The sequence below is a fragment of the Saccostrea echinata genome, unplaced genomic scaffold, assembly GCF_033153115.1.
Source record: "Saccostrea echinata isolate AGI-Se365-2 ecotype Australia unplaced genomic scaffold, CSIRO_AGI_Sech_v1 ptg000016l, whole genome shotgun sequence".
Classification (NCBI taxonomy): domain Eukaryota; kingdom Metazoa; phylum Mollusca; class Bivalvia; order Ostreida; family Ostreidae; genus Saccostrea; species Saccostrea echinata.
In genome coordinates, this window is record NW_026889765.1 from 20,883,468 (window position 1) to 20,895,929 (window position 12,462).

A 12,462-nucleotide genomic window follows, 5' to 3' on the forward strand; every position below is an offset into this window, starting at 1 on the left:
TGTTCAGAATCCAAAACGCCGGAAAACATACCCAAAAACAGATATAAAACAACATATCCGTGTAAGTCATGTGATTTTCAAAATATTAATTCTCTCTCTCTCTCTCTCTCTCTCTCTCTCTCTCTCTCTCTCTCTCTGTACATGTGTTTGTGGGGGGGGGGGGTATATAAATTGTACTGACATTTAACAATTTCTATTATCAGATGACCACTCCCGAGTTGTTCTTGAACCAGGTTTACCACATGAATCTGACTACATCAATGCAAACTTTATAGAGGTACAGAGGAGTTAAATTCATTGTATTATATAAACAAAAATATTTATAAAAAAAGTTTTACATTATTTAAAAAAAGAGATCTGTTGTGGTTTTCTTTCCATCAATCACATGCAAAATCATGAAGAAAGATCATAAAACTTTATTCTTTTTTTGATTCCATTTATTTTTTTTCAAATTTAGGACTTTCAAGGACAAAAGTCTTATATAGCTACTCAAGGTAGGCGTACCAAAAATGAAGAATGTGTTTCAAAACGTAGTGTCCTTCATCAATATCCACTATATATATATATATATATATATATATATATATATATATATATATATATATATATATATATATATATATATATATATATATATATAACTAATGAATATACACAAATCTGCTAGATTGCCAATTCAACGTCAATTATTCAACAATTTGCATTTTGACAGGGCCTAAACCAACGACAGTGCCTGACTTTTGGTCAATGGTTTGGCAAGAAAAGGTGGATATCATTGTGTGTTTGACAAACTTAAAAGAAGGAACGAAGGTAAATTTACGTATTGGGTTCATGAAATTACACTTAAATTCATATTAGATTTCACTATCTACATCTAACTTTTATTATTTTCCCCAAACAAAATTTGTTTTTACTTTCTTTTTTTCAAATTTCTTCTCCGGTACTTTTTTGTCCGCGAGTGTTCTCGGAAACTACTCTCTGATTGAGATGAAACATTTTTAGGGTTAATAGGCATGCTGTGTAGATGTGCGAAACAGAGGTCATTTTGCGTTCACTTGCATGCACGTGCGCACGTGTGCGATGAGTGAAATGACTGATATACTCAGAATATAAAGATACATTAGTTGTCTAGACAAGATGACATGGTCAAATAAGCATGAACCCACGCATACAAGTGCGAGAAAAATCCCAATAACTTCCTTGTTTTTTGACAAAATACTTTTCAATCTAAAATATACATGCAAGTATATATTATAAGATTCTAGCGTTACATGTATCTTGAAAACACGCGCATGCAGGTGTGCTGCAATGTGATTGGCTGAGAATTTAAATGGCTACAACTCCCTTGGAACAGGATGGCATTTATAATATAGAATAACACATTGGGCTCCTACATTACGATACTATCAAAACTGAATGCAACATCATGCATGAGCGTGTCCTGAATTCTGATTGGCTAATACTTAATGGTTATATCTCTTTTATTTTCCATTGAATTTGTTTGATATTTAACACAAATGTATATATTGTGAGACACTATGTGAAAATTTATGTGAAAAATTTAAAAACATGCGCTAAAATTTGATTGGCTATTACCCATATGTTTATACCGAAGTAGTTTTCCAATAGAATACCCTAAAAATAAAGCGTCAATCTTTATTACAAAAGTATTGACTAATTTAATGAAGCTTGTACGGAATGGGGCGTCATAAGGGATTGGGGAGCCGTTTGGGGAACATATGGGGAACATATTCCCGTTACAATTAGAACTAGTTATACTTAATATCCAATTTTTGTTTTGTTTTGTTTGTTTGTTTGTTTGTTTGTTTGTTTGTTTTTTATTATTTATTTTTTGCTGTTTTAGATCAAATGTGCTCAGTACTGGCCAGACACAAGAAAAATGATAAAAAGTGGTCAATTTATTATTCGGAATCAAAATGAAATAGTGTATGCCAATTATATCCGAAGAACTCTTTGTCTAAAGAAAAATAAGGTGAATTTTCTTTAAATATAATTTGAAAATCTTGAATTTTTTGCATTTTTTGCATTTAAGATGTTTGTTGTTTCTTGAAGTTTTTATGATGATTTAAACAAAATACAGGTTAGAAAAAAATAATTCCAGGGTCAGAAAGAAATAATGATAGAGATGTTTCATTACACAAGATGGCCAGATCATGGAGTTCCTGACCCACTCAGCATCGTTATATTTCATCAACATGTGATAAGGGTTTCTGAATTTTCTCGCGGGAAATACATTCTAGTACATTGCAGGTAGGTATAATCTCTCTCTCTCTCTCTCTCTCTCTCTCTCTCTCTCTCTCTCTCTCTCAGACACACACACTCACACACCCACACACAAACACACGTTTTCTACGGTTTTATGTAATCTTCGCTTTTAGTGCAGGAATTGGTCGTACAGGGACCTATATTGGTTTGGACGCCCTCTATCGAGAAGGCTTGGAATCAGGAAAAATAAACGTACCAAAATATGTTGAAATCATGAGAAAGGACCGTATGAATATGATACAGGGTCATGTAAGTCATCACCATTTGTTTTCAACAATATTGTGAAACAAAATTTAGAATGAATTTGTTTTAAAAGATGTTTTATTTTACATTCCGTAGTATATATACATAATTTCATTCTGTTTTGCTTAATTCTTTAAAAATAAAACTTATAATATTAATACATCGTCATCTTTTTATTTCTAAATTTCTATTTTTATTTATAAGTTCACAATTCCATTTAAGGATCAATACAAGGTTGTTTATTTGGCACTGAATGAGTCTTTCCGAGGAAAATGGAAGTGTTTATCGACTGATCAGTTTTTACAAGAATATCAGGGAACTTTCTACGGAAATACATCTAAATCACAGCTTCACAGCGATTTTAAGGTATTCGTAAATCAGCATGAAATAGCTTATCAAATGACTCTTTTTATTCGATATCTGAATAGTAGTTGATATTATGTAAAATAACAGGCATGGAAAAAAATGCATGGAATGTTATATGTTTTTGAACTGATTTTGAATAACAATGGTATAAATGATAAAGTCCTGCAATGTAATAAAGATGTAATATCCTTTAATGTTCATATTTGCGACTTTGTGATTATTATTTTCTCGTTATAAAATTTTACAAAATTTTACATTAACGCTGGTAAATATTATTCAAGTACTCTAGTTGAACATAAGTCTATAAATCTAATGCTTATTTCTGAAAAAAAAAGTTTTTGTGAGTGTGTGTGTGTTATTTATCCTTAATTTTCAAGGAATTACAATCATGTTTTTCCTATAGGAATTGATAGCCATCAAACGAAAATTTTCAGCTAATGATTTTGATACTGGTCGATCAAATATGGAGGCAAATTTTACAATATCAGTTTTACCCGGTAGGGACAAGCTTCTTGTTTACATTCCATGGTTTATCAACTTAACGATTTGAGTTATTAACCTTATGTTTGTCGTTTTAACTTTAACTAATATGTTACATTTACTATTATGCTGCAATGAATTCTATCTTTAATATTCCGTACATGTTGAACAAATAAAAAAAACTGCTCTAATTTCAGTGGAGGAATACATGTGCCGTCTTGCCTATGTAAAGGATAGAGGGACATATTATAACGCAGTCTGTCTTCAGGTTTTATAACATTTTCCATGAATGAAAATTATATCCAAAGAAACTATTATTTTGTAATCATTTTCAACACTCTCAGTGATTAAATCATGGAACTTTTGCAGGCATTCACAAGTAACGACAGTTTGATCAGTGCACAGTTCCCCCTTCCCGACTACACCGAGGACTTTCTCAGACTATTGAAGGACTTCAGCGTCCATACTGTAGTTTTCATGTGTCCTCTTAGAGATATAAAATCGGTAGGCATATTAGGTAAAATATTTTAGCTTAATAAGATTAAAGATAATATATTATCTGATAAAACAGAAAATTTAATGACTCTGATATGTTAAAAAAACAATTAATCCAAGGATGTATAATTGCAAATCAATATAAAAATCATTTCAACGTGAATAACTATTTATAGTAACAAACATAATTAAAAATGATTTGTATTCTGAATATATTCATGTATTAATAAAGGACATTTAAACTCATTTCAGTCAGCGTTGTGGTTTCCATTTCATAAGAGAGAGAAAAAAGTTGGGCCATTCTCAATAAAATTCATAGATTCTACATCTGCAATAAACATTACAAGAACGAATATTGTACTGACTAAAGAGGTTTGTTTAAATGTTGTTGTCGAAATGGCATGCATTGTAACTTCTTGAATTTCTGAACACTTTTCTGTGAGTACGTAATAATTTATAATGATTCAGGGAAGTAGTGGCACAAGATTAACTGTACTTGAATGTACAGCATGGAAAGAAGCAATGTCATCTTTGGACCATAGGGTGTTGTTAGATGTAGTCAAAGAAACACAAATTGAAGAACTCCCGTCTGAAACAAAAATTTTGATCTTGTCCAGGTAGCAATGAGTTCATAAATTATTTAAAGAAATACTTTAAACAAGTTTCACTCTCCATTGCAATTGCTAAATTGTACATATATTATCATCCGTAATTGATAAAGATATAAATCGGAATTGAAAATTTATTCACAATAATTTCAGTGATGGTGCAAAACGTTGTGGGCCATTTTGCGTTGTATACAATGCTTTGCAACAAATCTCCCTTGATAAGGAAGTGGACGTCTTCACAATAACACGCTTGCTTCAGATTCGAAGACCAGAGTTTATTTCCACATTGGTTAGTCAAACAAAAGAAAGCTGTTCATGTATATATATATTTTCTGCACATTGTAAATGTCTCTTAAGTTATCTTCATACAGCCACGCTTCAAATGAATTTTTATGTCCCTGGATCGAAAGATCCCGGGGGTATATTGTTTTTGTCCTGTCTGTCTGTTTGTCTGTTTGTTTGTCTGTTTGTCCGTTTGTCTGTTTGTCTGTCTGTCTGTTGTCAACTTTAACCTTGCCCATAACTTTTGATTGGTTGGAGCTATGACTTTCATATTTCACATGTGTATTCCTTGTGACAAGACCTTTCTTTGGGTACCATCATATTTGACCTTTTGACCTTGACCTTGGAGTTTGACCCACTTTTGCAAAATTTTATGAGACTTTAACCTTGGCCATAACTTCTGAACAGTTGGAGCTTGGGGTTTCAAACTTCACATGTGCATTTTTTGTGACAAGGCCTTCTTTTGGATACCTACCACTTTGACCTTTTGACCTTGACCTTGGACTTTGACCTACTTTTGAAAAACTTTAACCTTGGCCATAAAGTTTGAACAGTTGGTGCTTAGGTTTTCAAACTTCACATGTGTATTCCTTGTGACAAGACCTTCCTCTGGATATCAACCACTTTGACCCTTTTGACCTTGACCTAGGAGTTTGACCTACTTTTGAAAAACTTTAACCTTGGCCATAACTTTTGAATGGTTGGAGCTAGGGCTTTCATACTTCACATATGTAATCCTTGTGACAAGACCTTCCTTTGAATACCAACGACTTTGACCTTTTGACCTTGACCTAGGAGTTTGACCTACTTTTGAAAAACTTTAACCTTGGCCATAACTTTTGAATGGTTGATGCTAGGGCTTTCATACTTCACATATGTAATCCTTGTGACAAGACCTTCCTTTGGATACCAACCACATTGACCCTTTGACCTTGACCTAGAAGTTTGACCTACTTTTGAAAAACTTTAACCTTTTCCATAACTTTTGAATGGTTGGTGCTAGGGCTTTCATACTTCACATATGTAATCCTTGTGACGAGATCTTCCTTTGGATACCAACCACTTTGACCCTTTGACCTTGACCTAGGAGTTTGACCTACTTTTGAAAAACTTTAACCTTGGCCATAACTTTTGAATGGTTGGTGCTAGGGCTTTCATACTTCACATATATAATCCTTGTGACGAGATCTTCCTTTGGATACCAACCACTTTGACCTTGACCTTGACGTTTGACTTTTATTTAAAAAACTTTAACCTTCACCATAACTTTTGAACAGTTGTATCTAGGTCTTTCAAATTCCACAGGTGTTTTCCTCGAGACAAGATCTTTCTTTGGGTATCAACATTTTTTATCTTTTTGCCTGGATTTTGACTTACATTTGAGAAACTTTAACCTTCGACATAAGCTGCCATACGGGGGCATAGTGTTTCACAAACACATCTTGTTTTTAATTTCAATTTGGTGAGATGAAATTTTCATTTAATTGTAGGATGAATATCAACTCTGCCACGATGCTCTGACCGAATATTTACAGAATGACACCGTTTATGCAAACTGTTAAAGGATTGTTTGCTAAATTGACATACTTACAGGACGTGTTATTCTTATTGTTTATTTAATTTCCAACTCCAGCATCGAAACAATTGAATCTTATTTCAAACGTTAGCTACTTCCAGGCATAGAAGACGTCACCAAAGATAAATCAATAGCCAAGAAATATGCAATTTATTAAAAGAAACACTTATTTGACAAATGAACACAAAAGTATTGTCTTTGTATAACTTTTGTTGAAATTTTATAGGTAGATTTTTGTGTTTCATACTTCATGAATCGATAGATTAGGAAATCAAAAAAAAAAAAAAAAAAAAAAAAAAAAAAAATTGAGGATATTTTTCAAATTAAGTGAAATGTTTTGACATTTATTTTTATTGTATGTTAACTGAAATTTTAGACTTTTAAAAAATGTCTTGTTATTTGTTTTCATTATGGTATACTTTTCCCGTATGAAACTATCCGTGAAGTTCTGTAAATGATCTGGCCCCGGGATCATGAAACTGAATTTCAATCATCCATTAAATGTTTATTACTTGTGAACCGAAACTCTCAATTTCCATGCGAAAGCAGTTTATTGAAGCAAAGTGAAAAAGCATTTTCATTTTGGACTGCTTCATTTCTAAAGCATTGTAGCGCAACATGCATTTTTTCTTTACTTAAGCTTAAGATGTGTCATGATCCTGGGGCCTAGTCAAGGTTTTCATTGAATGATAATAATAAAAAGGGAAACTTTATATCATTTTTCTGCTGAATTATTGTTCTGACAAGGAAATATACATTTATAAAAACTCTGATGAACATGTTAAAGTAATTCAAGCATTGAAGTAAACAGTGATTTTCAAGAACAGGAAATCTATCAGGGAAATAAACGCCCTTTACAGTGTCAGGAAGGGGAGTGATTTACTTTAAATTTAAATACGCAGTTCAACAGAATAAACACAATGCTTCCTGTATTCTCACGCAGAGGAAGAAGAAACTTACTTAAGGAGCTCACCGATAGTAATAAAATAATCAGCTAGTTTTTTCAACTTGGCATTTATTACCGAAAATGACCAGGTTACGTAATAATGCAGTCTAATTTATAAATGACATAGATTTAATAAGGAAAAAAGTATTACAATTAAATTCTAACGTATGATCAGATAAATGTACAAAGGAAGTAAAAATCTATACAAAATAAATATTTTTTTGGCTTTTTTAAATATTTTGTGTTTTCTTTTGTCAAATTTATTTCCTTATATAATTATGCCTTATTTGTGCCTTTAAATTCTAAAAAAAAAAAAAAAGTTTATATAAGTTAACAAAATTGTAAAAAAAAATAATAATCATTTAATATGCTATTGATAAATAAATTTGCAGATAAAAATAGTCAATTTTCATTAGGGAGCCGCACCAAGATATGATTGTATTATAATTGTTATAACTGTCGCAGTTAATTACGAAGATAACAAACAATAGTCATGCTCAAGGGTCCATTTCAACAATACAAATTGTTGGCAGCCTTTAAAATCATGCTACGTCAGCCGTATGCACTTTCGTGATCAGATAAACAGTTAAATTTGTGGTCAGTTCAGTAAATAATGAACAGAAAATAATGACCTAACAATTTGCATGATAGATGACAGCCAAGATTCAACCTAACGACAAATTGTGTTTGCCAAAATGGCGTTATATCTGCAACAGTTTGTCTTTGTCTGTTCGTCTAGCAATCTGCCTATTGACCCATCTCTCCATCAACACTATTAAGTGACGCTTAACTTAAGAGTACCTTTAACTATATATACTTTATACTTACCACAAAAATGGACGATGGGTAAAGACGGACACATCATTTTGATTGATGGAATGACACCTGGTCATTAATTAAAGTCAAATGTCATATATTTACTATTACAATGATCGTTACACATTTCTGTGATGCAATGTCATGTGTGTCCTACTGACTTTCTAATACATGTAACTAGTGTAGTATATATACAGAGATATCTGAAGATATGTTGTCAAGTGGTTACATGTTAAAGTCAGGGTCAAAGTTAATATTATCATGACCATTGTGATGCAGTAGAACAGATACCTACATACTGATGGAATAGGGTCAAGGTTTAATATCAAAGGTGGAGATTATCGATATTTCCTTCATGCTTCAACCGTTTTGAACACCTGGTTAGAAATAGGTGCCATGTACAATGTACATTGCATGCCGGTAAATTATTTGGTTAAATTGACTTTAGGTGATGGAATAAAAGGGGGCTACATTTGCAAGTCAGGTTACTCGAAATTTACTATCATAGGTGATGCAGCAAATTAACCATGCTGGTATTTTCTACGTTGTTGAAAAATAGTAAGAGGAACAAAAGTATCTTTGAAATTTTCATTCCAATGTCGAGGTCGAAATGATTTATTTTTTTACTGGTCACACTTTTCTGGCACGAAAATTTGGTATTTGTCACATGCAGACTTCTCTTCAAACACACAAAAAACGTCCTATAGATTCTCGGGACACTGATCAAAGATCAAAAGCCCAAAATTTATTGCTATCAGATTGCTGTGGTACCCTTATTTTTGTCATTATTCTGGTGTTAAATATCATTGTCATAAATGATTGTTGGCGAGAAAAGGTGTAGCTAAATGTATTTTCATCTTTCTTCTATGCGTTTCCATCAGGTCTGTTTTTTTACTCAGTTTATAATGTATACCTATGAATCACGTGATGTTGATACATTTAACACATGAGAGCACATTTCTACAGAATATTCTTTATTTCCCTAATAGAGACGTGTAGAAACGTGTAGCAGGAGCAACAACTCTTGTTAAATCTAATAGCTTTTTGTTACTTGCGATACAGTCCTCATGATATTCTTCATTTTTTTTTTAAATTTACAGAATGTATATTAGACTCTTGAAATTTAAATGTAGATAGATTATGCTCATTAGAGTTTACAACAAAACTACAGTCAAAATGGCATACATGCTATTTAAATAATGTTCCTAAATGTTAAGGATTACTTTACAAGCCAGATATTTAATCAATGTTAAAAATACTATAAAAATACTATATTGTCATAGCATTATCTACAAATAAACAATTAAAGAACATCATACTAACAATCAACCTTATTACATTCAATAATCTGTTTACATCTTCGTTTAAGGATGCTTTCCGGGATTTTATGGTAAGAACTGTCATTACATGTGCACGGGACACTGTTCCAAGAATACATCTTGTGATTCGGTCACAGGTTTTTGTCCTCAAGGATGTACGGAGTCCTATATTGGGTCGAAATGTGATATATTTGGTAAGTATAATTTATGTGGTATTTCCAGCTATCTTTTTAAATCCTTAATAAACTAAAGAAGATAAATAAAAAAAAATGCTTTATATATATATATATATATATATATATATATATATATATATATATATATATATATATATATATATATATATATATATATATATATATATATATTGTCATATATTGTCATATAACTTTCATCATATATTGCAGCACAGAAGGCATATATCGCATACTTAAAGGCTTGGATATATGGATTGTCAAGCAGTACAATAGTAGGGTTTACAATCTTAGGTATAAACTGTGTGTTAATATTCTACAGGTAGGGTCTTTATTTTTATTCTGAAATTTGAAATAAGTTGAAATTTGAAATGTTTTTTACAAGTCAATATAGATAGGAGAATTTCACATAAAAAAAAATCACGTTTCATAGAAGAAATCATCTTTGTTTTTAAAGTCCTCAAATCCTCAAATTGCTGAATCAATTTCCCCATTTAAATGATCTATTTGTAGAAAGAAGTGTAAAAGCAAAATAAAGAAAGGGAAACACAATTCTGCTCATTATGTGCACGGAGATGTAACATTCATAACTTCAGATGGGAAAGAAAACGATGGCGATGCGGCGCATGTTTATCAAGAGCTTAAATAGTTAATATATTGAACACATTTTCTTTGTAATCAATTTTCATTTTAGCATATGCAATACTATAGGGCATATAAACTAAAAGGCGTTTTTAAAAGCATCTAAAACTATATTAAGTTAATATTTAGAAATGACAAACTTAAATTTATACATGTTTGTAGTGATGACAAACTTTTAAATCTATATGTAGTAATGACAAAGTCAAACTTACATATTACATGCATTTTAACCTTATAGTTATATTTTTTAAGATATTGCATGTAAAAATAATATCAATCCATACTTAGGCAATACTTAAAAGTATTTTTTTTAGCTACTCTTGGTATTAACAAGCATCTACAACACTGAAACCCATACTGATCCTGGTATTTCTGAAATTTCTCCTTGGAAAGCTTTATTTTATTATGAATTTAAAGCTTTTTTGGCAAAAAAAGTCAATGGCGTTTTCTTAAAAAATCTTAATCGGTACACAATGCTTTGATATTGGATGTTAAAACACAACCAGTATATCATACCAAACAAAGAGGAAGAACTCCTTTCTAAGCTACAACTGGATTTTTCTTATAATATTTCATGCTTAATAATGTTATTAACTGTAAGAAATATTAAATGTATACATTTGTTCACACAGAAAAGTCAATTGTGTTTTCTTTGTACATGACTAAAACACCAGCTAGAAAAATTGTTTTATATAGAAATTAGACATTATGAAGTATTTATAAAATTTTTAATTTTCTAATATATTAACTCACATTTCCGCGCGAAATAAAATATCAAAATTATAAAAAAAAATTGTGTTTAATTAATATATCATACGAAGAATTTTGTTCTATATGATGAAAATTATAGTTGTATTATATCACATGTTTAGATCTGATATTAAACATTGTTTAAAACTGTGTTTGTTAGTCTGCAATATGAATATTTTTATTTCATTAAATCCTGTTAACCTGTTCAAATGTTTTGATCCCAGACAAATCGAGATGTGTTTGTAAAAAGAGCGCTTAATGTATTTAATTAAGGGGATGCAGGGAACATGTAACATGACACAATCGACTTCGTTATAATCCCTATTAATAAAGATGCTAAAACATTATTAAATGTTATTAAAGTTAGTGTTGATTTTTGTACAAATTGTTGTACTTTATCATCTTGTATGAAAATACATCAAAGTAATGAAATTCATATTTAGATGTAATTATGACAATAAATATATTCTTATTTTAAGTAAAATACTTCGAATAATATTTATCATTGAATAAATCATGGAAATTAATGCGCATGAATTATTGTGTGACCTTTTTAGCACTAAAAAGTGTCATATTTTGGGTATAAAATATCTAAATGGGCAATAAAATATTTTTTTGTATCAATTTTAACAAATTGTGATATAGATTGATCCTCTCCTCTGTTTCCCTTACTCTGCGCGTCTAACAAGTCAGTGACGTCATACGTAATCTGTAAGTGCAGCTAGATCAAGTACACTTGGTTTAAACAATATTTATTCAAAATAATGAATCGATTGGGTAACAGGCAATGCCTATAAATACCCTCTCTATACAAGAATCAAAGTTACAAAATGCAATGGACTGAATATATATATATTACAATGCGGGTAAACACACACAGATACACACACGCAAGCACACACAGACACGCACAGATCCAGATGAATTAAGCATAACACATAGTATTAATGAAATATACTAAAAAATATATATATCATAAGGAAATGTATTTAAAAACGTTTTGTTGACCTAATATATTCTTGCACATAATTTGTAATGTTGATGTTCATTTGATACGATAACTTCGAACACCCATATAAAAGAGTCTTTAGTTCATACGGTATACCTAGCTCTTGTAAATTTTTTCTTAGTTCATTTCTTTGTATACTGTAAACTGGACAATTCATGAAATAGTGCTCATTATCCTCATTATGGTAATCACACCTAGGACAAGATGAATCAGCTATTATATAATGATTTTTTAAGTGTGCATTGAGGTTACTAGCTTTTCTGCGTAATTGACAGTGAAGTATATTCTCTTTTCTGTTACCATGGTTATAATATTTACAATTACTAAATGGTCGTTTAGTTTTTATTTTTGACTTAATTAATATAAACATTGATAAAGAAAGTGACATTTTTACATCAGAGCTAAGATTATTCCACAGTTTTATAGTTGAAGGAATAAAACTATTATAGT

At 30.9% G+C, this 12,462-nt stretch overlaps 1 protein-coding gene and 1 long non-coding RNA gene across 2 annotated transcripts; both read left to right on the forward strand.

Moving 5' to 3' along the window:
* Positions 1 to 455: 455 nt before the first annotated feature.
* On the forward strand, positions 456 to 1,965 carry LOC133188550 (uncharacterized). The gene is made up of 3 exons (XR_009721307.1): positions 456 to 494; positions 713 to 810; positions 1,865 to 1,965. It is a non-coding gene; the product is annotated as an uncharacterized LOC133188550 (long non-coding RNA).
* A 181-nt stretch (positions 1,966 to 2,146) lies between these two features.
* LOC133188547 (receptor-type tyrosine-protein phosphatase alpha-like) lies at positions 2,147 to 6,595 on the forward strand. The gene is made up of 10 exons (XM_061324017.1): positions 2,147 to 2,271; positions 2,400 to 2,535; positions 2,752 to 2,895; positions 3,299 to 3,392; positions 3,573 to 3,643; positions 3,745 to 3,879; positions 4,123 to 4,242; positions 4,339 to 4,487; positions 4,632 to 4,767; positions 6,251 to 6,595. Exons 1-10 carry the CDS (start codon positions 2,147 to 2,149, stop codon positions 6,320 to 6,322), a joined length of 1,182 nt encoding a protein of 393 aa, XP_061180001.1. The 3' UTR covers positions 6,323 to 6,595.
* The last annotated feature ends 5,867 nt before the right edge of the window (positions 6,596 to 12,462 follow it).

Coding starts and splice junctions, on each gene's coding strand:
- LOC133188547 (XM_061324017.1), top strand. CDS start 2,147: ATGTTTCATTACACAAGATGGCCAGATCATGGAGTTCCTGACCCACTC. Junction 2,536..2,751: donor TGAATATGATACAGGGTCAT/GTAAGTCATCAC, acceptor ATTCCATTTAAG/GATCAATACAAGGTTGTTTA. Junction 3,644..3,744: donor ATAACGCAGTCTGTCTTCAG/GTTTTATAACAT, acceptor GAACTTTTGCAG/GCATTCACAAGTAACGACAG.